Source organism: Passer domesticus, chromosome 12 (genome assembly GCF_036417665.1).
Source record: "Passer domesticus isolate bPasDom1 chromosome 12, bPasDom1.hap1, whole genome shotgun sequence".
Lineage (NCBI taxonomy): Eukaryota > Metazoa > Chordata > Aves > Passeriformes > Passeridae > Passer > Passer domesticus.
The window spans coordinates 19,143,087-19,165,711 of NC_087485.1; the positions used below are offsets into that span (position 1 = coordinate 19,143,087).

At 44.8% G+C, this 22,625-nt stretch overlaps 2 protein-coding genes across 2 annotated transcripts; one reads left to right on the plus strand and one right to left on the minus strand.

The window, feature by feature from the left end:
- Nucleotides 1-1,774: 1,774 nt before the first annotated feature.
- On the minus strand, nt 1,775-11,557 carry LOC135279523 (fatty acyl-CoA hydrolase precursor, medium chain-like). The gene is made up of 13 exons (XM_064386964.1): nt 11,281-11,557; nt 10,504-10,708; nt 10,062-10,200; nt 9,668-9,801; nt 9,043-9,196; nt 8,694-8,795; nt 7,774-7,872; nt 7,160-7,300; nt 5,894-5,974; nt 4,942-5,089; nt 4,181-4,330; nt 2,387-2,459; nt 1,775-2,238 (listed from the first exon to the last, which is right to left on the minus strand). The coding sequence occupies exons 1-13, from the start codon at nt 11,540-11,542 to the stop codon at nt 2,049-2,051; spliced, it is 1,878 nt and encodes a 625-aa protein (XP_064243034.1). The 5' UTR covers nt 11,543-11,557; the 3' UTR covers nt 1,775-2,048.
- Nucleotides 11,558-12,714: 1,157 nt separating this feature from the next.
- Nucleotides 12,715-15,026, plus strand: CIAO2B (cytosolic iron-sulfur assembly component 2B). The gene is made up of 5 exons (XM_064386965.1): nt 12,715-12,961; nt 13,046-13,125; nt 13,757-13,882; nt 14,347-14,392; nt 14,812-15,026. Exons 1-5 carry the CDS (start codon nt 12,823-12,825, stop codon nt 14,907-14,909), a joined length of 489 nt encoding a protein of 162 aa, XP_064243035.1. The 5' UTR covers nt 12,715-12,822; the 3' UTR covers nt 14,910-15,026.
- Nucleotides 15,027-22,625: the final 7,599 nt, after the last annotated feature.

Sequence of the window (22,625 nt, forward strand, 5' to 3'; positions counted from 1 at the left end):
TCTGTTCCCTGGCCCCATCAACCAACCCAAGAGGGCAGTTGTCCTGGGCACAAGCTGTCTTACCACTAAAGACTGAGGCAAAGAAGGCCTTAAGCACTTCTGCCTTCTCCTCATCTGCAGTCACTAAGTTCCCTCTCGCATCCAGTAAAGAACAAAGGTTGGTTTTACCCTTCCTTTCGCCATAAATATATTTGTAAAAACATTTTTTATTATCCTTTACAGAAGTCACCATTTTAAGTTCAAACTGAGCTTTGGCCTCCCTAATTTTTTTCCTACATGCCCTAGCAATCCCCTTAAATATTTCCTGAGAGCCCCGACCCTCCTTCCAAAGATGATACATCCTCCTTTTATTCCTAAGTTCCTTCAAAACCTCGTTGCCAATCCAGGCTAGATGTTTGCCTCATTGCCTCATCTTTTGGCACACAGGGACAGTCTGTTCCTGTGCCCTCAGGATCTCTATTTTGAAGCATGCCCACCTTTTCTGAACTCCTTTGTTTTTAAGGGCTGCTTCCCAAGGAACTCTCTGAATAAGTTTCATAAGTAGGCCAAAGTCTGCCCTCCTGAAGTCTAGTGTAAAAATCTTATTGATATTCCTCCTCATTTGACCAAATATTGAGAACTCTATAATTTCATGATCACTCTCTCCCAAGCGGCCTCCAACCACCACATCTCCCACCAGCCCATCTCTATTTGCAAATAACAGGTCTAACATAGTCCCCCCACCCAGTGGGCCCACCCACTTTAACAAAAATTCTCCTCCACACACTCTAAAAATTTCCTGGACTGCCTCTTTTCAGTTGTATTGAGTTCCCAGCAAATGTCAGGCAAGTTGAAGTCACCTACAAGAACAAGGGCTGATGATCCTGAAACAGTACCTAGCTGCTTATAGAATGAGATGTCCACCACTTCTTCCTGGCTGGGTGGACGATAACAGACTCCCAGTAGGATGTCAGCCTTGTTGGCCTTCGCCCTAATTCTCACCCACAGGCATTCAACTCCATCCTCATTAGTTTCAATACCTGTGGTGTCCAAAGCCTCCCTAATATAAAGGGCCACCCCTCCATCTCTTCTCCCTTTCCCATCTCTCCTAAAGAGCTTGTAGCCATCCAGTGCAGCACTCCAGCCATGTGAGTCATCCCACCACGTTTCTGTGATGGCAACTACATCATAGCTCTGCAGCTGCACCATGGCCTCCAGCTCTTCCTGTTTGTTACCCATGCTGTGTGCACTGGGATCCATGCACCTCAGCTGGGCTGCTGATTTCACCCCTAACTCAGGCTTACCTCCCTTGGGCCTGCTTCCAGACAGCCCAGCTGCATCCCCTTCCCCCTTCAGACCTAGTTTAAAGCCCTCTCAACAAGGTAATCACATAACCTCTGAACAGAGGGAGACACAGCTCTCCCAGGATTTTCCTGGGAAGATGTGAGAAGCTGTGAGAAAGCTCAGAGAAAGAATTAAAACAATTATTATCTTAATCTCTGCACCAGGCAGGCAATCTCTGTTTGTCAAAGATGTTTACAAGAAGGAGTTATCCCTTCTTGACCAATAGGTGAGAGAAGTTTCCTAAAGGCCAATCAGGCCTTAGGTCCACCATTGTTTCTATAAGAACTGTGGATGTCTAATAATAAAGTGCTTTTCATGCCTTCTGATGATGGAGTTTCTGTATCACCTGTAGTTTCGATCTTCTTTCTTCAGAGGACATTTCTGTGTCCAGACCACACCAAAGCTTCTGTACCACCAATAAACTTGGCATCAAGAGAGTCTTACTCACAAATTGGATCTTCATTGATTTCCCTTTATTAAAACAATGTTGCTGCTACATTTTGTCCTCAGTCATGGGGGAGTGACAGAAAAACATGAGCATTGGGGAAATTTGGTAGCTGTATTTGACAAGTGAGGATCAACTGGAATTATTACAGTGAATAATTGCAGGTATGAGAATTGTGAAGAAAAAGTGAGGGAAACACAATTTTATCCTCAAATACACTTCAATTAATCTTTTTAATATCCTAATACTTTGCATATTATGTGCATGTTTAGACTGTAAACTATAACTCTAATTTAAACTTCTTGTTTTGTGTGCTTTTGTTATTTGTTTTTTCAAGGATCACTCTTTTCCAGAATTCTACCTTCTTTTCTTTCAATTTTCTGTCTTTCTTTTGTTGTAGATTTATCTGCAAGTATTCTTCATTTAGATTGTAAGATGGCCATTCAACCAGACCCTCTCCATTAGGATTTCTGTAAGCAAGAGGAAAGGAGAGTGAGTGCCCTTTTCAGTCACAGGGGAATTCAATCACACGAGTTAAGACTGAATCAATAAACCAGCCAATTCCCCATGGAGTCAGTGCAAAGCACCAACATCTGTCATGAATTTCATGATTCTTACCCATTTCGAGCAAAGTTAGCCCAGTACTTCATTAGAGTTCTGCTGAGGTTCTTCTCTTCCTCTGTAACTTCACCTGAAAGGCAAAATACAGAATAGTTCCTCTGTGTGGCAGCAATCAGGACATTGCTCCTACAGCAGCAGCATTTCCCTGGGTGAACATGCTGGCAATTGGCAATGTGGCAACTGCAACAGAAACCCACCACTGGCCAACATCACTGCTACAGCAAGCATCAGGGGATTTCAGCACTCCTCATTAATGACTTCAGCATCATCACCCTACCGTGGAAATCAGGGAACTTGGGAACAAGGAAATGAGGTGATGTGCCTTAACCTTCCAGGAAATCAGAGCAGAACCAAAAAACCCCTGTGTGTCCTGCATTCCAGCTCTACTCCAGGAATGGGTCACATGGCTGTGCTTCCTGGATCCCATTCTAGTTTTGTGGGACTGAAATTCTCCCTATTATTATTTGCATGACTAGGCAAAGATTTCTTCATTCTCACACAAGATGGTGCACTCCATTTCTCAGCACTTCAAGAGCATTTCTTTAAATATAGTTACACACAAGCTCACTGTATCACTAGGTGAGAATTATTTCAGATCCGGTGTGTTTTTAATTATAAATGCATCTCAATACACTAAGAGAAATGTTTTGTATCTTAAAGCCCTAATAAATTCAGGCAAAGAGAAAAGAACTGTTCAGTGTTTCCTAGTGCCAAAGGTACGTAAGTAAAAAATAAAAAATAAAAGGAGAAGGCTCTGGTAACAGATTAACAAAGGGCTTTACAACATAGCTGGATTGCTTCAAAGTTCAAAGAAGTAAAAGGAAATAGTTTCACTTACGTAGGCTTTGACCAGACTATGAACTATTATGCAAATCACAAAAATAAAAGCAGAAAAAATAGTGAATTCACTTAAAAAAAGCAGAATTTTTGTGTCTCTGTCAAAATAAGAACTATTCCTAATCCGTTCCACAGGAAAGAAAATACTTCATGCTGAGCATTACTGTCTTAGGCATATGTAATTAAAGGATATTGCTGAATTAATAACGTTCCTTAGGAAGTGGCATCATGTTTCTTAACAGTTCAGTGACTGGCAGATTAATTGGGAATATAATAATGTGGGATTCTGTCAGAAGGAACTTCCAGAATCCCATGGAAATGTTGAGAGTACACTCTTAATCCTCCCTCAGTGGACTGGTTCCATTTGAATAAATGCTCAGGTGTTAATTGAATTGTGAGGCAAAACAGACCCAACCATTGGTTCCTCACACAGAAAATGAAACACTGGAATTCCGAGCCTAGCTCTGAACATGGCTGGAATCACTTCCTGCAAAAGAAACCAAGTCCCCCATTCTCTGGAGCCTGATAGCCCATGGGATTTCCTGAAAGGAGGAGGCACTGCCTAAACTCCTCAGGAAAAGAAGAGATCTGGGATTTCCTGCTTCCCAAGCACTCGGCAAGTTTAATTGACCTTCCCTTCAATTTCATTTTCAGCCAAAGCCATTTGGCATATTCATGCACAGTGCTGGCATAATGACAGGGAATTTTCTAGCAAATATCCTCTTTGCTGAATTGCTGACAAGATGTGGAACTGACAAACCAAGCAAACTGTAAAGGAGAGAAGATGTAGAAGATGGTTAAATCCATAAAACCAATTCTGCCAGGAGAAAGGGTTATGGCTTGGTCTCACTGCCAATATATGCACCTTAATCTGATGAAAATTAATAGAACACTGAATAGAAAAATGCCAGGGCTACAGGACTCATTCATGAGTGAATGGTGTCTGTTCCTTACTGCGGAGCTGGATGTCCCCAGCCAGAAATGGTCCCCCAAAGACAAAACCAACTTCATCCCCGTGGTCAGCCTTCACATAGTGGGGTTTGCTGTCCCAGTATGCACTGGCCCGGTGCTGGAACTCGAAGAAGTAGGTAGGAGCTCCAGACTCTGCAAGACATAACATATAGGGAGTTACAGAAGAGATACATAAACTTCAGCTGTCACCAGCTGTTCAAAATATTGCTTCAAAAAGAGCTTTATACTGGGCACATTTCTAGGGTAATTGTTACATTCAAATGTGTATGTTTCACTTTTAATGCAAAATTAAGAGCTCAGCACTTACACACACAAAAAAAAAAGGAAGATCCACCCTAAGATAACATACAGAAAACAAAATATCAAATTATTTCCACTTTTGAGTATCTTGGCATGGCTTGTCTACACTTACACACCAGAAAATTTACAGACCACAGAGCTGCTGACTTCCATGGGCCAAAGGACAAAGGTTGCTTTGATATGTTTTAATTTTTAAGCCTGTATACTTCAGTCAGCAAATATTGACCTGTGTTATCATGCTCTGCACTCAATATATTACAATCATGAGCCCACCCACACAGAGATAAGGGACTGTACACAACCCTGCAGACCTCTATCATTTCTCATGTTCCCAGTGGGAATGTCAAGAAGGACTGCCTATGTATGACAGGATTTGTGTCTGCATCATTTGATCCAGCCTGCAGCAGGAGGTTTGAGTGTCCCACTGCAGATGATCAGCTTACCCCTGTGATAATTCAGTGCTTTAATGGCTGGCATGACAATTGCCATGTCCCCCAGCAGGTCCAGGAATCCATCCCGTAGCTCTGCAGGGTCCTCTGTGTCTCCCAGATATTCATCTAAGATCATGGGCAGAAAATCTGAGGGTACATCCTAAAAGACAAGAAACAGACAAACAATCACTGTCTGAATTTGCCATCTTTTAAACTTCAGAGATTCTGCAAAGGCACAAATATCCAGGACAGCACCCATGTTGATGGGGAAAAAAAGCTATTCATGCTTTTTGTGGGCAAAAAAACCCAAACAAACCAACCACCTCAGGTGAAATTTGCACCTGAGATTTATATGGGTTAGAACTCTACAGGAATAAGTGTAGATCCAGCAATTTCTCTTGACAGTATCTTCAGCTTCTGTTTTCATCAGGAGAAGAGAGATGGGAATCCCAAAAGTAAATTCTCAGTCCTTGAAAGATCTATGGGTCTTAGACAAGAGGACGAAGCCAATGGGATCTCCAAGCACAGTGTAAATTTTCAGGGTTAGAATTTGCTGCTTGAAAGATACACCTCAAAACTAGGAGTGCAAAGTAACTACTTTAAAAGCTACATTTAACTAAACACACTAAAAAATACACCATGAAACTTCCTAAGCAGGAGATTAGCCATGAGATACCTTAACATTAGGGAAGCTAGTACAGTAATCCCAAAAATACGTAAGATAAAAGTATTGTTTGAGGTCTAGAATGAAAAAGGCATTTTTCCAAATCCCAGGCCTGGCTCAATCCTATTTCTGTGTAATTCCATACACCCTGGTCCTGTCAACTTTGCTGGGATTCTCCCCAAAGCCTACCATGACCTCAGCCCTCAGTAACACCATGACTCAAGCGGTGAGACACAGATCTGTTACACAGATGAAAAAGAAAATTCACTTCTCACATTAGATTAGAGCAGGAATACTTACAATCATTGGTAGAAAAACCTCTACAGTTGAGGCAATTGATTTCCTATCTCCTATTTCCCTCAAACTTGTCATTTTTGATGTCTATACAGAGAAAAAAAAAAAACAAACCAATATTATTATTAAAATAATGTCTCCATTATTTTAAACATTGAAACTACATTATTCCATTAATTCTTACTACTGGTGTTTATTTTTAAAGCATCATATCATATGCAAAAGTGCAGCACAATGCAGCAGCTGTCTTGAAAAGCTTGTATTTACTGCAGTCAATGTTGTCTTGGTGAAGGTTTCTACATAAACCACTCCTAATACAGAGTTTATCCTTAAATCAACATTAAACAACTTGTAAGACTAGAAAATACGAGGGCAGAGTTGAAGCAAAAAGCTGCTTCTGTCTCACAGGCTTATTTTCATTCTCTTGGGGGAGATCTTAAAAGTCACTGGCAGTCTGTCTCTAGTCCAATTGTTTGAGCCCTTTGAAATAAGGATAATGCAGTGTTCTTCCTCTTTTACAGCATTACATAAAACAATTATATTGTCTGCAAAATAAATACAAACAGATTTCACTTTGCATTGTTCTTCTGGGACTTACAACCAGTGACAGTTGCTTCATAGATTCAGAACAAATGCTTGGTAGTACACCAAAGAACCTAATATTTAGGAAATAAAAGAAAGGAACAAGAAAGGAGAGGACACAAATCCATCTCCTGCAGCTTTTGTGCACTGGGAGCATTTGCTCATGTTTTGGAGTCACCCATTGAGTAACCATGAGAAAGGAGAATGGGCTGGACACCTGCACTGTCCCCTCACTCTGCCCCAGATGAGATTTTCAGGTGAAAGCTCTTTCTGCAGGGTGATAATGACACTGAGGGGAAGCTGGTCGAGGTGATCAGTGGCACATTTTTAACCACAAGAGGTATCAACCCTGACTACTGAGCCTTGTGGGGAAAGGATTGGCTTTACTTGTCTTTCAGGAATAAGACCTTGATTGTTACATTCTTCTTCCTCTCTCTGCTTGGATGAGGGATTAAAATTGTAGCATAAGAAAACTGTACAAAACTGATGCTCCAGCAGATGTGTCCATGCAGTTTAACTTGCAGGATGAAGCCTCTCTTATCCTTGTGATCCAGTGGTTCTGGGTCACTGCAGAGCCATGATGCAAGTAATGTTTACCTTGTATGTATTTCCATCACTACAAAGACATGTCCTATCACTTAACACAAACATTAAAAACACATTAAAAATAAAGAATAGACATGAAATCACCGATCTAATATTCCAGCCAAATTCATGGTTGGTGACTCCTATCATGAACGGGACTGCATTGAATTCTTTTCCAGCCAATATCTCCTCAGGTGGCTTATGAAGAAACACTCCATCCAAAACTAAGGGTAGAAATGAGATTTCCTGAAGGAAGAGGAAAAAAAAAAAGATCAAATTAGTTGTTAATAGTATTTCCAATTTTTTCCTTCAAATCATGTAAATGTCCTCATTAAATGTGCTAAGTGCAAAAAAGGGCTTTAAGAAATTCAAGTGTCTACAGCCACTGTAACATAAATTTAGTTTGGCACAGGAGTATAAAATGCAGGCCTGGCTGGTCAAGGTATAGAGGAATGTAGTGGGCTCCTGACTCTGTGCTGTTCTGACATTAAAGGACAGGGATGCTCAGACCTTGCTCACCACTTCACAGGTGCTGTGACACTGCCAAACTTCCAGAAAGAACTGACGTGTGAAATTACTTCAACATTTAGGAAGTATTTTGACAAAAGATAAGCAAAATCAGCTTTGGAACAGACCATCAATGAACTCTGATCAGAGGCTGAGCTAAAGTTTTGCAAGTGAGCCATTAAAAAGCTCTGTTGCCATGAAGTCTCACCTACCTTGCTGTTAAGGACTATGTGCTCTGCTTCCTGCTTCCTCAAGCAGTTCAGCAGAGAGAGGGAGCTGCTTGTCTCACACTTGAAAATACTGGCAATTTTCTGAAAATTATCAACAAAGATAAGCACTGTTATAAAATCATTATACATGCTGCTGTTAAGAGCTTGTTAGTGGAAGATTTAAGTGTGCTTGATAGATCTTTGAGTATTTTATTTTACTAGAAATGCTACAGTTTGATAATAAAGTGAAATCATTCTGGTGTACTTCTTTCTTGCTGTATTTCCATTCACTGTTTTTTCAGACTTTGCTGTAGAGATAATACAAGCTTGTAGCATAGACCAAATAAGGAAAGAAAATTCAGAAACATTTACATTATTGTTGTCTGCCATTACAGGAAAAGATATTAAAAGGCACTTATAGAAAGTGATTTTATTTTAAGTTTGGGGTTTTTTTGTTGTTTTATATGTAATTAATTTACTTCTGATAAAGGCCCTCCCTAAAAGACTGTAGGTCAATAAAAAACTGACTTCTTCTGGATTCTTGTCAAACTTTCCATAATAAATGCCACAGTTACTGTATCAAGTACAGAAATGGACATTTGCCTAGCTTGGCATGTGTGTGGCTGAAATGCCTTTGTCAGCCCACAGCTGTTACAATCATACAGCTGTCCAATCTATTTCTAACACCAAACAGACCGAAATTCAACAGGTGTGCTGCAACAATAAACTGGATCAATTTTGTTACACAGTATACAAGATTTTCCCCTTTTCTCTTTTAAACAAATTATCACAAAGAAGTGTCCTTCAGATATCCATATATATCCTTTATCATCCTTTATATGTCCTATATAGATATTTATCTTTCTATCCATAGAAAAAAGCCTATTTTAGGCTACAAAGACTTTGCAAAAAAATGAGCTTACCTCAAGATCTGTGGAAAGATGTAAATTTTTACTGGGGGGAATTATAATTCCACTCTCTGATATTGCTTTATGAAAGAGACCCTTAGATAAAGGAGATAATACCTGCCAAGAAGGGAAGAACAAAAAGTATTTATTCTACATTAACATCCTTACCTTACAACTTTATGCTAGTTATAGTCTATTAAGTCCTGGATTCAGTTGGGAATTATACATCTTTATTTGCTAAATCTCCAGATTTAGTGAATCTCCCAATGTGCTGTTAAACTTACTGTCAAAAACCAGATTAAGCATGATTTGTAACATTAATTGAGCTTTTGAAGATTTTTATTTTTATGTACTATATACCTACATGTGCAAAAACAGAGCAAGATCCCGCAGATATCCCAAAGAGGGTGACAGAAGCCGGGTCTCCACCAAAGTGCTCAATATTTCCTTGCACCCACCGAAGGGCAGCGACTTGGTCCAGGTACGCCCAGTTCCCACGGGCGTGCTCGTCACCAGTGCTGGAAGGAAAACAGCAGAGCCACTCCTCAGTGACAGTGACAGCAGCACAGCAGAGGCCATCCCAGCTCTCTGTGCTTGCTGCAAAGTGACCCACAGCCCCTCAGGGCACACCTCAGCCCCTGACTCCCTCTATTCCCTGCTCACCCCTGCTCAGGTAGATCCCCGGCCTTTACTCCGCCTGCGTTTTTGCTTTACACAGCAGAGGATGGAAGCAAAGGCCAGAACAAACATCCTCTCCAGCACCAAACAAGCCCAGCTATGATCTGACAGCAGGCTGCAATCACCATGCAGATGGAATGTACAGACATTTCTGGGTGTTCTGAAGTCCTGGTGTCGGTGAATTACGTACATTTAAACCACTCTAACAGTGGGAAGCTGATATAGAAGTTCAGCACATTTGGCAAACAGAACTACCCATGCTTTAAACATGACAGCAAGTACTTTTTATCAAGTGAAATACGTGTTCTTACTTGAAGTATCCAAGGAGTCCCAGTCTGTACTGAATTAATACCACCACAACATTCTCGTAGGCTGACAGTGCAGAGCCATCATACCGAGCAGCACCACCAAATATAAAATTGCCTCCATGGATCCACACCATTACCTTGGAAACAAAAGGGTGAGACACACCTTTATGCACTGGTCTGCAGATTTCACTTGAAAAAAGAAAACAACATCAGAGAATTAGGAATACCAAATCACCGAAGCATGATGGCTGCTGAATTTCAGATTGGTGGTCTTGGAATTTTACATGCTAATATTATTTCTGCTTGTGCAGCATCACATTTTCAAAAGCAGTTAAGTCTCTTAGGAGAAATCATTACTTGCAAGCTTTATAAAACACGTATTCAGTGGTTTACATACAGGTAACTTGTCCTTCTTGCTTGAGCCAGCAGGGCTGTAAACACTGAGATACAAACAGTCCTCAGAAGTTTGGAATGCAATGTGCTTTTCTTTAAAGTTTTTTTCAGCTGTTTTCAACAGGGACAAATCTTGAGGACAGCTTCACAAAAACAAACAAAAACAAACAATAAAGCACAATTATTAGTACTAAACCTGTAACAGCATCAAGTTAACAATGGTAGAGAAGACTTCTTTTACCCCAGCTGAATTCCCACAGGATGCTTGACTTTTGTCTTATCTATAATCAGCGAGAGGTGCAGCCTGTAAAAGCACCTGTGCTAGAAATACTGGCAGTGTATCCACCACCAAATATCAGCTCCTAGCAGAAGCAGGCCTGTGCACCCCAAGAAACACAACTCTGCCCAGCACGGGCAGGTTCTGACCACAAATGAACAGCTCTCACAGTGGTGGGTAAGAGGTTGCATCTCTCACTCCAGTCCAGGGTTCAGGTGGTTCAGGTGGAGAAAACCTCAAGGATCCAAGAGGGGCTTTTGCAAAAGGAATTCCAAGGAAAACATTTACAAGCTTGTCTGTCCCCTTCACATTTGTCTGTGTTCCTTTGAGCCGTCCAAGTGCAATAGTCACTTCTGGCTGAGCACTGCTCTGTCCTAAATAACACAAAAGATTAAAAAAAATTAAATTGAATTGCAATTAAATGAAATGAATTTAAATTGCATATATGCATTATAATTCATAATTATCACACAGACTTTTCCGTTAAGTACTTTTAACTGACTGTTTAATTTAGAACATGTCAGGTTATTCCTTTCAATTTTGTTCAGTCTTCATTTTGCTTTGGTGGAGTGACAAACCCTCCTGCCAATGTCTCCTGGAGCCAGGTAGGGCAGGATTTTGTCACCGTGCAAGAGCAAATTTCAGAGCAAACAGCAAAACCATTAACAATTCTTAAATTTATCATTCAACAAGATCCTAAAAATATTTTGTTTAGAGAATTCAGAAATGTTGCTGCTTTCTACATTTTAAAAAAGACAGAAAGCTTTACATTCATTCAATCATCTCAAAACCAGTTTCATCTCACAAAAGCAGTAATTTTTGCATCATGAAGGCATTTTTGCAGATTGGTAATCAAAGCAGAAGAGATTTACTGCCCTTGTAAAAATCACTGGAACTTGGTGCAGTGGCTTCCCCAGCAGCAAGAACAGCAGCTCGCGGGGCTCACCTTCTGCCCCGCACACGAGGAACGCCACCAGACAAAACACGGCGCAAAGCGACGCGATGGGGCTCGCAGGAGACATTTTCAGCCCCGGTCGGGCTCCGGGGACTCTCTCCGCTTTTATGCGGAACGGAAGAGGACAAAGGTCCCGGCGAGGGCAGCCGGGACACGGAGCGCGGGACACGGAGCGCGGGACACGGAGCGCGACCTGCAGCCAGCGCTGCGGAGCGCCAGAGGCAGACGGGAGCCTGACACAGCCCCTGGTCATCGATACAGCCCCTGGTTATTGATACAGCCACCGATCATCGATACAGCCCCGAGAGCCGACACAGCCCCTGATCATCGATACAGCCCCGAGAGCCGAAACTGCCCCTGATTATTGTTACGGCCCCGATCACTGATACAGCCCCTGATTATTGATACAACCCCTGATCATCGACACGGCCCTCGATCACCGACACGGCCCCGAGAGTCGACACAGCCCCTGATCATCGATACAGCCCCTGATTATAGATACAGCCCCTGATTATCGATACAGCCCCTGATTATCGATACGGCCCCTGATTATCGATACGGCCCCTGATTATCGATACGGCCCCTGATTATCGACACGGCCCCTGATTATCGACACAGCCCCCGATTATCGACACAGCCCCCGATTATCGATACAGCCCCTGATTATCGATACAGCCCCTGATTATCGACACGGCCCCCGATTATCGATACAGCCCCTGATTATTGATACAGCCCCTGATTATCGACACATACCCTGATTATTGATACAGCCCTGAGAGCCGACACAGCCTCCGATTATCGATACGGCCCCTGATTATCGATACGGCCCCTGATTATCGATACGGTCCCGATCACCGATACAGCCCCGATCACGGACACGGCCCCGGCAAGGAGTGAGTGCCTGGCCCGGGCCGGCAGTGCCCAGCGCCACCGGCAGAGAAAACACGGCAAGTCTGAACAGACTGCAGAGCTTAAATACCGTAAAGTTCTTTAAAACCCGCTTAAAACAACAAAAATATCAGCAAAACACCACCACAAGCAAAACAAAGCAACAAAAACCCCTAACCCGCCTCCCCCCGCCAACAACGGGGACTAGATTACAAATAACTAGAAAGTAACAATAAGCAAAGAAGAAAACCAAATCAAAATACTTAATTCTTGCCTTAATCCTCTTTTAGAGGGATGTATGAAGCCAAAGCACGTCATCGCTACACTCTACCACTCCGGTTTAAATTTGTCTGGGGTTCTTTTGTTTGACTTTTCAAAGCAGGGAAGAGGCGAGATAAACAATTGCATCGGAGCATCCCTGGCAGCGCCGGGCCCAGCGCGGGCGGACACTGCGCCGCCGACTCCACTCGCTGCCAGCCGGGCGCTGCGGCCGATCCGGGGAAGCCGGGGAAGCCCGCCAAGCCCCGGGCTGCAGCCGAGGAGCCGGGCCCGCCCCGGGCTGGGCTGGGCTCGGCCCGGGCCCGCCCCGCTGCCCGCGGTGCGGCGCCGATCGCGCTCCGGGCTGGTTCCGGTGCCGGTGCCGCCATGGTGGGCCCGGGCCCGGGCGCGGCTCCGCTGGAGAACGCGAACCCGCTCATCTACCGCCGCTCCGGGGAGCGCCCCGTGACCGCCCGCGAGGAGGACGATGAGCTGCCCGACGCCATCGACGACCGGGAGATCTTCGATATCCTGCGGGAGCGCCGGGCTGGGCAGGGCCGGGCGGGGCGGGCGGGCCGGGGCGGGCAGCGCCGCTTTCCTTAACCCGCACATCTCATCCGCTCCATCAATGACCCCGAGCACCCGCTCACCCTGGAGGAGCTGAACGTCGTCGAGCAAATGCGAGTGAAAGTGAGATCCCGCCGGGATGTGCTGCCCCGGCCGTCCGATAACTAATGGAATAATTAATATAATAATCAACACTATAATATAATATATTAATATAATATAATATTTAAATATATTTAGAATATATATATATTTAACTATTTAGAATAGTTATCATTTCAATAATGATATAAACAGTATCGTTTATAATATTTAAATATATTTAGAATAGTTATCATTTCAATAATGATATAAACAGTATCGTTTATAATATTTAAATATATTTAGAATAGTTATCATTTCAATATGATATAAACAGTATCGTTTATAATATTTAAATATATTTAGAATAGTTATCATTTCAATAATGATATAAACAATATAGTTTTTAATATTTAAATATATTTAAAATAATTTCAATATGATATAAACAGTATAGTTTATAATATTTAAATATATTTAGAATAGTTATCATTTCAATAATGATATAAACAATATAGTTTATACTATAGTATATATATTTACTATGAGGTTTATATATTAATAATTAATGGTGTTTAACCGCATTCAGTGTATATTTAAGCTCAGCACTGCCGGGTGTCGGTGAGCGCGCCCTGCCGGCTCGGGGCGGGTGTGAGCGGCTGTGTCCCCGCAGGTGAACGATGCCGAGAGCACGGTGTCGGTGGAGTTCACCCCCACCATCCCGCACTGCAGCATGGCCACCCTCATCGGCCTCTCCATCAAGGTCAAACTGCTCCGCTCTCTGCCCGAGAGGTTCAAGGTGGGGAATCAGAGCAAAAGTGGGGGGTTGTGTTTGGAAAAATTAAAAAAAAAAAAAAGATATAATTAGCTTGCAGTGGAAAATAACTAGAGCTTTTTTCATTTTTTTGGTGTGAGGGACAGTGCAGGAGGTAGAGGGTGGTGGGTGAAATACCAGCGCACGGTTCTGGGGGTTGTTGTGGTTCTGGGGCTGTTGTCATGGGCCAGGGGCTTCTGAGGGGAGTCCCTGCACTGCTCTGTGGCACGGCAGGAGGGCAGCTCTCACCCTTGTCTGGAGCAGGCTTAAGCACCTGCAAACGCAGAATACTCTGCAATTTTAGTCTTCTGTTTTATTCTGTTATATAGAGTAACTGACAGTGGCAAGAATGTTCTTTCTCCCTTCTTTTTGTTACTACCTTATTTTTGTTAGTTTGAACTTAATCTACCAATGTTTGTTGAACTCATCCCCTGTTTCTTTTGTTTCAGCTGGATGTTCATATAACGCCAGGAACACATGCCTCTGAGCACGCAGGTAAGGCCTTTAGTCCTCTCTTGTGTGGTCTTCATATTTGTTTTGATCTTGGAAAATTAGCGAGGAGGGAGATTCCCGCAGCTGCAGAGCAGCTGGGACTTTGTGTGTGTCAGACTGTGGGGGGAGTTCCACAGCAGGAGCACGCAGTGTCACTTAGATTGCACTTGCTCTTCAGGCATCTTGGGCAGCCTGTGCTCTCAGCAGTCACTGGTGATTTGCCCGAGCACTGGGCAGAGGGAGGAGCCGGGGATTTCTCGTGTCAGCCCTGTGCAGCAGCTCCTGCAGGGCTGCTGTGACGGGCTCTGCCCAGGGACAGCAGCCCCGGTGCCCTGGGCACCCCACCCTGCAGCGGGGCTGGTGAGGCTCAGCCTGAGCACAGTGCTGCTGTCCTGATGGCTTCCTGTGGGTTTTTGCTGCAGTCAACAAACAGCTCGCTGATAAGGAACGTGTGGCAGCTGCTTTGGAAAACTCTCACCTGCTGGAAGTGGTGAATCAGTGTTTGTCTGCTCGGTCGTGATTGCCTGGTGAGGAAATCATTGGTGTTCTGATCTACTGAACTAATTTTGTATATAAGTGGTGGTGTTACAACTTGCATAAAACTGTGAGCAAAATAAAATCACTTAAATTCTCTTGAGGAAATGTTTCTTTGCTTTTTAAAAAAATACTGTGTGGGGAGTCAGCTTACAGACAGCTACAAAAACATAATAAAAATTGGCTTTTTGATTATATGAGTCATTGCATAGGTACAATTTTCCATTAAAAATATTTTTTCAACCTGTTTTTAACTGGTTTCTCACTTCTAAATATAAGCTGTAAGTTTCATTTTAGAAGTGCATTTTGCACACTGGACTTCACAAGTACACCAGGGTAACTTTTAGTTAAAATCTTTACATTCCTGTGACAGTTTCAGACTGTTAATACAGTTTTGCTTTCAGATATCACAAGTTGTACAAGCTGGTGTGTGCAGAGCTGGAGGACATTTAGCAGTAAGTGTCCACACTTCCAAATCACATGTCTGGTTTTAATTATCTTAGCTTAAAGCCAAATATGGAGGGCTCTTTAAACCTGTGTAAAGCATGATTTATTTTTAATTACTACTTAATTGTGGTAGGAAATACAGTATCTTTGAAGGAGGTTTTATTTGTTCACCTGCAATACAGGAGTATTGCATGTATACCACTTATATTGCATATACCAGTTCTCAGTATGCACAGCCCAGCAGGCTCTGCTGAAAGACTGTCCTGGCAGTGTTTGAAAGCTAAAGGACAGGTTTTGCTCTAAATGCCTTGAGATTTAATGCTAAAACCCAGCCTATGCTTCTGGTTTGGGAACAGGCATTCACTAAACTGTTGTCTTTGGGAGACTTTGGCAATAGAAGAACTCATTAAGAATTAATTTGAATTTTTGTGAGGGATGTCTCTAGTCCTGGACCACATGGAAAAATAACAACCTGCTGAGAAATCCTGCTAGGTATTTTGGTACTGTACCCATTACAATGTTGCCTTCTTTGCCATCAGTCATCTGGCAAATAAGAAATACTCCTTCTGGAAATGTAGGCTGTGCTCACCAGTTTGATGGCAGTGCTTTGTGCTCCAGCAGCATTTTCCCTGGGAGGGTCTCAGATGCTCTTTGAAAAGGGTGAAGCTTATGGACGTTGTGTAAAGCTCAGCCTGGCAGTCCAGTCCAGTGCTCCAAGTGTGACGTCCAAAGTCACACAGGGAGGAACAAAGCCAGACCTTGGCAGGTCAGAGCTGAGCCTCCCTCTGCACAGGGCTGCAAAAAGGCAACTGCAGCAGCTCAGCCTGCTCATGTGGCTCAGCAGCCTTTGAATGGGCAGCACTGCTGGGATGTATGAATGAAACTGCAAATAAAGACAGTATTTATGCAATATTAATGTTGGGCAAGGAACAGAATGACCCAGCTTTGCTCTGCCTCTCTTGTTGAATCACTGAGCTGATATAGTTCTGACATTGCCAGCATTTGCAGCACAGATGAAACTCCAGCCATGGTAATGCACGCAGGCAGCTCCTGGGCACCACACTTGGGTGGTTGGATTTTGTTTTCTGGTTTTTGGTGGCTTTTTAAAAAGCAAATAAATTTTGTCCCCAGATTTGGGAGAAGAAAGAAATGCAAGTATGTGCCAGGGGGAAAACAGGAGGATGACTAAGCTGCCAACAGATTGCTTCAACCTGCACTCCAAACAGAGAAGGGATCAGTAATAGTGCTTTGTTGAAGCTCTCTGCTTGGCTTTCACCACTACATAATACTAGAGTTAAATAATTTATTGGGATGTTGGCACTTGCCTCATGAAGCACACTGTGCACAGCAGCTCTGGGGAGGCACTTTGGACCATTTGCCTTCTCAGAGAAGCAACAGAATGTGTTTGATGGCTCACATTTATAGTTGACTTTTCAGTAAGGGGGATCTGCAAAAGGTTTTCAAAGCAGAGGTCTGACTTCTGCTATTTAGGGACGGTGAATCTGGTTACTTTAGATGTGGTGTGTTTGCTTAAGTGATGTGGGTGCTGTATTTATCACAGAACCAGCCACAGTGGCTTTGCTGAAGGCCCCAGGCCCTCCTTTCCAGGCTCCTTCAGCTCTGTACTTGCTGATCATGTACCACCAGTTCTGGTGGAAACCTTCCATCCTGCTTTGAAGATGATTAGCTGGTTCCTGTTGTATGGAGACAAAGTGAGAGAAGAAAACAGTAATTTGTTATAAATATTTCTTTTCAGTTTATTATTCCAAAACTCCACCCCTAAATTTAGCCTCTGGAATGCTTTGTAATAGGACATATTCCATGAGAAGCTATGACCCTTTGGAGCAGCTGTGTTGAATACAAACAGCCTCATTCAAGTCCAGGAAAAATGCCAGGAGAAGACATCTGCTTTGCACTCCTGAGCTCTGGGCAGAGTCTTCCAGAGGTGGCTGGATGGCATTCCCCTCTCCCAGTGTGCTCCCAGGGCAGCTGGATGGCATTCCCCACTCCCCCTGTGCTCCCAGGACAGCTGGATGGCATTCCCAGTGTGCTCCCAGGGCAGCTGGATGGCATTCCCCACTCCCCCTGTGCTCCCAGGACAGCTGGGTGGCATTCCCAGTGTGCTCCCAGGGCAGCTGGATGGCATTCCCCACTCCCCCTGTGCTCCCAGGACAGCTGGGTGGCATTCCCAGTGTGCTCCCAGGGCAGCTATCTGTGCTGTCCCTGCTCTGGAGTGTGTTTGAGCCCGCAGAGGGAGGCAGCCCCTCGGGTGGGGCAGGCTCCCCCACTGCTGCCCCGTGTCCCTGCAGCCCCTGCAGTGTCTGAGCCCGCTGCAGCCCCTGCAGCCCCGTGCAGCAGCGGCAGGGGAGCAGCTCAGCAGCTTTCTGTGCAAAGCTGCAGCTGAACTGTCCGTGGAACAGCTTCAGCCTTGTGTGGTGTTATTGCTTGTGGCCCTGGGGTGGAGCAGGGTGTGCCACACGCTGGAAATGGGAATTAATAAAAGATATTTCAGTATTCTGGCCACGCTCAAGAGTGATGTGTCTGCGTCAATAGAGGGCTTTGGTAAAGATCTCCCTCTGGAGCTTTGATTTATTAGCTCTGTGTTTTACAGGGTTTTTTATAGCTGTTAAAATCATTTCCCTTTGGCTTGTCAAGCAGAGAATTAGGCCACTTTCCCTTCCTTTACCAAATGTGCTCTTTGGCATAAATACAGACTGAAGAAGTAGCAGAGTCAACTTTTTTCCGTAGGCAAAAGGAAAGTTTGTAGTAAAAATCTCTCTGATGTTACTAAGTAACAGCAAAGAGAACCAAAGTAGGGGAAGTTGAAGTGTGTTTGAGTTTGCTGGTCTCACAGCCATTTGCCAGCAACATTTAATAGCGCATAAAATTTTCATTCCATAAAATGCTAAAAATACAGGATATTTTTACAACATGCACAAATAGCAGAGAGCCCTCATTTTGTCCAACACACTTCAGTAGCTGCAGAAGACATTCTGTCACACTCTGAGACCTTTTTACCTATGTCTTATTATCAACTCATACATTTATTATGTCCTACCTCTAAAGAGCTTTTGCATCCTGCCACACACAGGTTATCTCCAGTCCTTAACTCTTCTTTTGCGGGTCTAAGGAACAGCACTGTCTGCAGTGATGAAGACGTCCTGGTTCTTAGGATGGATGAAGCCCTGCTCCCCCAGTTTCATTCCACCACTGCTCGGGTCTCACCAGCTGTCTCATCAGTTTGCTGCCTTGCAGCCCCACTGCAGCACTTGCACCCTTCATTCAGCAAGGTCTTGAACAGACAGGCTCTGCTTCCTGCTGTGCCTCAGCTTCCAGAGCAGCACAGGAGGGAAAGAACAGGCCAGAAGTTAATTTCCACTAAATCTGTGGGAAAAAATATGATCTGGGAATAAGGAGCAGCTGCTGCCAGGGACCTTGGGAAGAGAGGGAGAGGTGGCAGGGATGTGCCCCACCTCCCTGTGCTGCCCCTGCCCTCACATGAGGCTCTGTCCTTGCGAAAAGCGAGGTGCCATCACCTCGTGCTGAGCAGCTCCCTGCCCTCTGCTCTCCTCCTTCCCTGCCTGCCCGGAGTGGGACTGGGCACAGCCCAGCCTGGCACATCCCGGTGCCCTGTGCTGCTGCAGGGCATTGCTGCCCGCTGCGGGTGGCTCACAGCCAGCAGGAGGATCAGCACAGCCCCGATAACCCCCATAACCCCATAACCCTGTGGTTTAGGCTGACAAAGAGCCCGCGGGCCAGCTGGAAGTGCAGTGGCTTGGGCACAGCTGTGTCCCTGCTGAGCCGAGCAGGACCCGAGCTGCCAGTGAGGCATCCCTGCCACCCCTCTGAGCTGACCCCCCAGCGTTTTGGGGTAACTTGGTTTGTCACACCACTTTTCCCCCCTAATCTACCCAAATTGGCTCCATCTGGGTTCTCATCAGATGTGCCACACGCTGCTTTGACTGAAATACCCTCAGGAGGTCACCAGGAGCTTGCTTAACCCTTAAAGCTTGATTTCCCCACTTTGAGAGCTGGCACATGCTCTGCCTGAGGATGATGAAGGTATCTAAGCAGTAAAATACTTTTTATTTCCCCTTCAAAGTGGCACATAAATCATCCACGTTATCTGAAATGATTGCAGAGAAAAACAATCAATGCCAATAGACTCCATTCTTTTTCCCCAACAGTTTGAATACAACAAAACTAGTTTTTATTGCTGAAAATCAGAAAATGGTTTCACTAACACTGGAGCCAACTTAAAAAAAAACCAAAAAAGCAAAAAAAAAACCCAAAAGCAACCAAGCAATTTCTTTTTAGGCAGAAAGAAGAGAATTAGGACTGAGTCACATAAACTGTTTCTCTTCAAATTTGTACTGACTTATTTTCATAACAACACATTTATGCATTGGGTTTTTTGAAACATAAGTCAACATTGTAAAGAGCCTGTCAAATTCTTTAGTAATGCTTCTTACTAATGACAAAATTGACTAGGCGCCTGAAACAGGAGCTGTTGTTAAAAAAATTTCTTCCCCTTTCCACTTACCATTTTAGGTCTGATCCTGAAAATTTAAGACCTTTAACTGAGGTCATACTCTGGATTATATTTTTAGCATAGAAGTGATGAAGTTTTGTCACATTTATCTTAGTTGGTAAGGACAATATTGGGCCATTCCTAGTAAACCAAGAGAGTGAATTTGTTTTTTCAAACATTGTATCAACTTTAATTTCAGCCATACCTGCCTCCCTTTAAGTGCACGTGTCCTTTGGGTGCTCACAGTTCAGTTCACCTGTAGTTTAAGCACTGGGCTGCACAGGAGAAGTCCCTGTGCAGTTACCAAGTCACACAATTCACTGGTTCTCTGCATTTTGTGGCTGAATAAATAAACACTGCAGCTTAGATGCCAATTCTGTACACATCAGGTAACGCACCATATTAGATTAGCTCTTGCAATATATTCCGCTAATCCTTAAAACTGCAGGAATTTGCTGGGAGCGTTATGAAGCCGGTGCCCCTTTCACTGACATTCTGCTGCCCTGCGGGCTTCAGCCGCTCAATCCCGCTCGAGCCTTTCTTTCCCTGCTCCAGAGGAATTGTGTTTTCCCCCCGGCTGGCGTGGCTCCCTGGGCAATCCCTGCTCCGACAGGACGGGCGAGACTCAAGCCGCGCCTCGGTCCAGCCGGGAAGAACGAAACCAGCCCACAGAGCGGCTCTGGGATACACAAATAACACAAGATGCCCAGGAGAGGAGAGCTGTGCGCTGTGGCGTGACGGCCCCATCAGCCGCAGGCAGCAGGAGGAGCGCTCGGGATGGGGTCTGGGCCAGCCCGCAAACCCCGCTCGGCACCGCACAGCAAACACAGCCGGCCAGCCGAGGGCAGGGAGTGTGGGAAATGGGGACCGGGAAGTGGGGAAATGGGGATGGGGAAATGGGGAAATGGGGAAATGGGGAAATGGGGAAATGGGGATGAGAATGGGGAAATGGGGAAATGGGGATGAGAATGGGGAAATGGGGGCGGGGAAATGGGGAAATGGGGAAATGGGATGGGGTGGGGAAATGGAGAGATGGGGAAATGGAAGGATGGGGAAATGGGGGCGGGGATGGGGAAATGGAGAAATGGGGAAATGGGGATGGGGAAACGGGAACGGGGATGGGGAAATGGGGATGGGGAGATGGGGAATAGGGAAATGGGGATGGGGAAATGTGGAAACGGGGATGGGGAAATGGGGGCGGGGATGGGGATGGGGAAATGGGAACGGGGTTGGGGAAATGGGAGCGGGGATGGGGATGGGTAAATGGGAATGGGGAAATGGGGAAATGGGGATGGGGTGGGGAAATGAGGAAATGGGGGGGGATGGGTAAATGGGGATGGGGAAATGGGGAAATGGGGATGGGGTGGGGAAATGAGGAAATGGGGGGGGATGGGTAAATGGGGATGGGGAAATGGGGAAATGGGGGGGGATGGGGAAATGGGGATGGGGAAATGGGGAAATGGGGGGGGATGGGGAAATGGGGATGGGGAAATGGGGAAATGGAGGGATGGGGAAATGGGAGCGGGGATGGGGATGGGGAAATGGGGAAATGGGGATGGGGAAATGGGAACGGGGTTGGGGAAATGGGAGCTGGGATGGGGTGGGGAAATGGGGATGGGGATGGTCCCCGGGCGGGCCGGTCCGCGGCAGGTGGAGAACAAGGAATGTGGGGAAATGGGGACAGGGATAGGGTGGGGAAATGGGGACGGGGATGGGGAAATGGGGACGGGGATGGTCCCGGGCCGGTCCCCGGCAGGTGGAGCTGCGCTCTCGGCCGGAGCCGCCGGCCGGGCAGCGGGAGCGGGTCCGGCCCCGCCGCTCCTGCGGGGCACGGAGAGCCCCGGGGCACAGACACTGCCCGGGCACTCTGCCGGCCCCCTTGGCATCGCCTCACCCCGCGCTCCAAGGCATGATCCTGCTGGATTTTATCGGTTTTTCCGCTTGCACTTGACCAAACCCCTTCACGAGAAAAAAAATCAGTGTACGACGTCCACAGCAGCTCTGTCCCTACATGTAGTGATGGACTTTTCTTACAACAGGATGTCTTTTCCATTCATAAAACCTTTTTTTTTTTTTAAGCTGACACAGTTTCAGCTGAACTGAGATACAATTCATTTCAGCTGACTTGGTAATTATTGAAGCATTCCATTTTAATCTGGGTGATGGTTAATGAAATCTGCCATAAAATCGTTTGTGGCTTTAGTGTTTGTAGAAAAACCTCTCAAATATGTAATAGATATGGAGACACAAATAGGAACTCTATATAATGCATTGTTATTTCCTGTCACAGCTAATCAAGGGAAGCCTATACATCGACATGGTTTGATGGTGCCAGGATGACAGACTCATTTCTCCAATGAACCATTTTCTTCTTATATGGCAAAAAAGCACTGCATCTGTATGACATCACCTAGAAAAATCCTGCTTCCTGAAAAATACTATATTCTTTTTTGTTGCCTAGCTACGTGCTGCTGTTACCTTAGAAGGCTATAGATTCATCTGAATGATTCTGTGTGCTTGAACAGAGGAGTGATGAAAATTTATAACCCTTGTAAAGATATGAAAGAAAGGGCTGAGTGTGAAAGAAAGGCTTTGCAGCAAAGCAATTTACTGTGTATGTCATATTCTTTTATGACATTAATTGTTGAATAAAGACCATTTCACCCCACGGCCCAGGGTACATGAGCAGGCAGAGACTGACTGACACACACTTGATGTTTTTAA

Excerpts from the sequence above, each read along its gene's own strand:
- CIAO2B (XM_064386965.1), top strand. The coding sequence starts at position 12,823 with ATGGTGGGCCCGGGCCCGGGCGCGGCTCCGCTGGAGAACGCGAACCCG. Across the intron at positions 12,962-13,045 it reads CGACGACCGGGAGATCTTCG|ATCTCATCCGCTCCATCAAT; the intron begins ATATCCTGCGGG and ends CTTAACCCGCAC. Across the intron at positions 14,393-14,811 it reads ACATGCCTCTGAGCACGCAG|TCAACAAACAGCTCGCTGAT; the intron begins GTAAGGCCTTTA and ends TTTTTGCTGCAG.
- LOC135279523 (XM_064386964.1), bottom strand. The coding sequence starts at position 11,542 with ATGACCAGGGGCTGTGTCAGGCTCCCGTCTGCCTCTGGCGCTCCGCAG. Across the intron at positions 9,802-10,061 it reads GCAAGAAGGACAAGTTACCT|GTAATGGTGTGGATCCATGG; the intron begins GTATGTAAACCA and ends TTTGTTTCCAAG. Across the intron at positions 4,331-4,941 it reads AGCACTGAATTATCACAGGG|AGTCTGGAGCTCCTACCTAC; the intron begins GTAAGCTGATCA and ends TATGTCTTGCAG.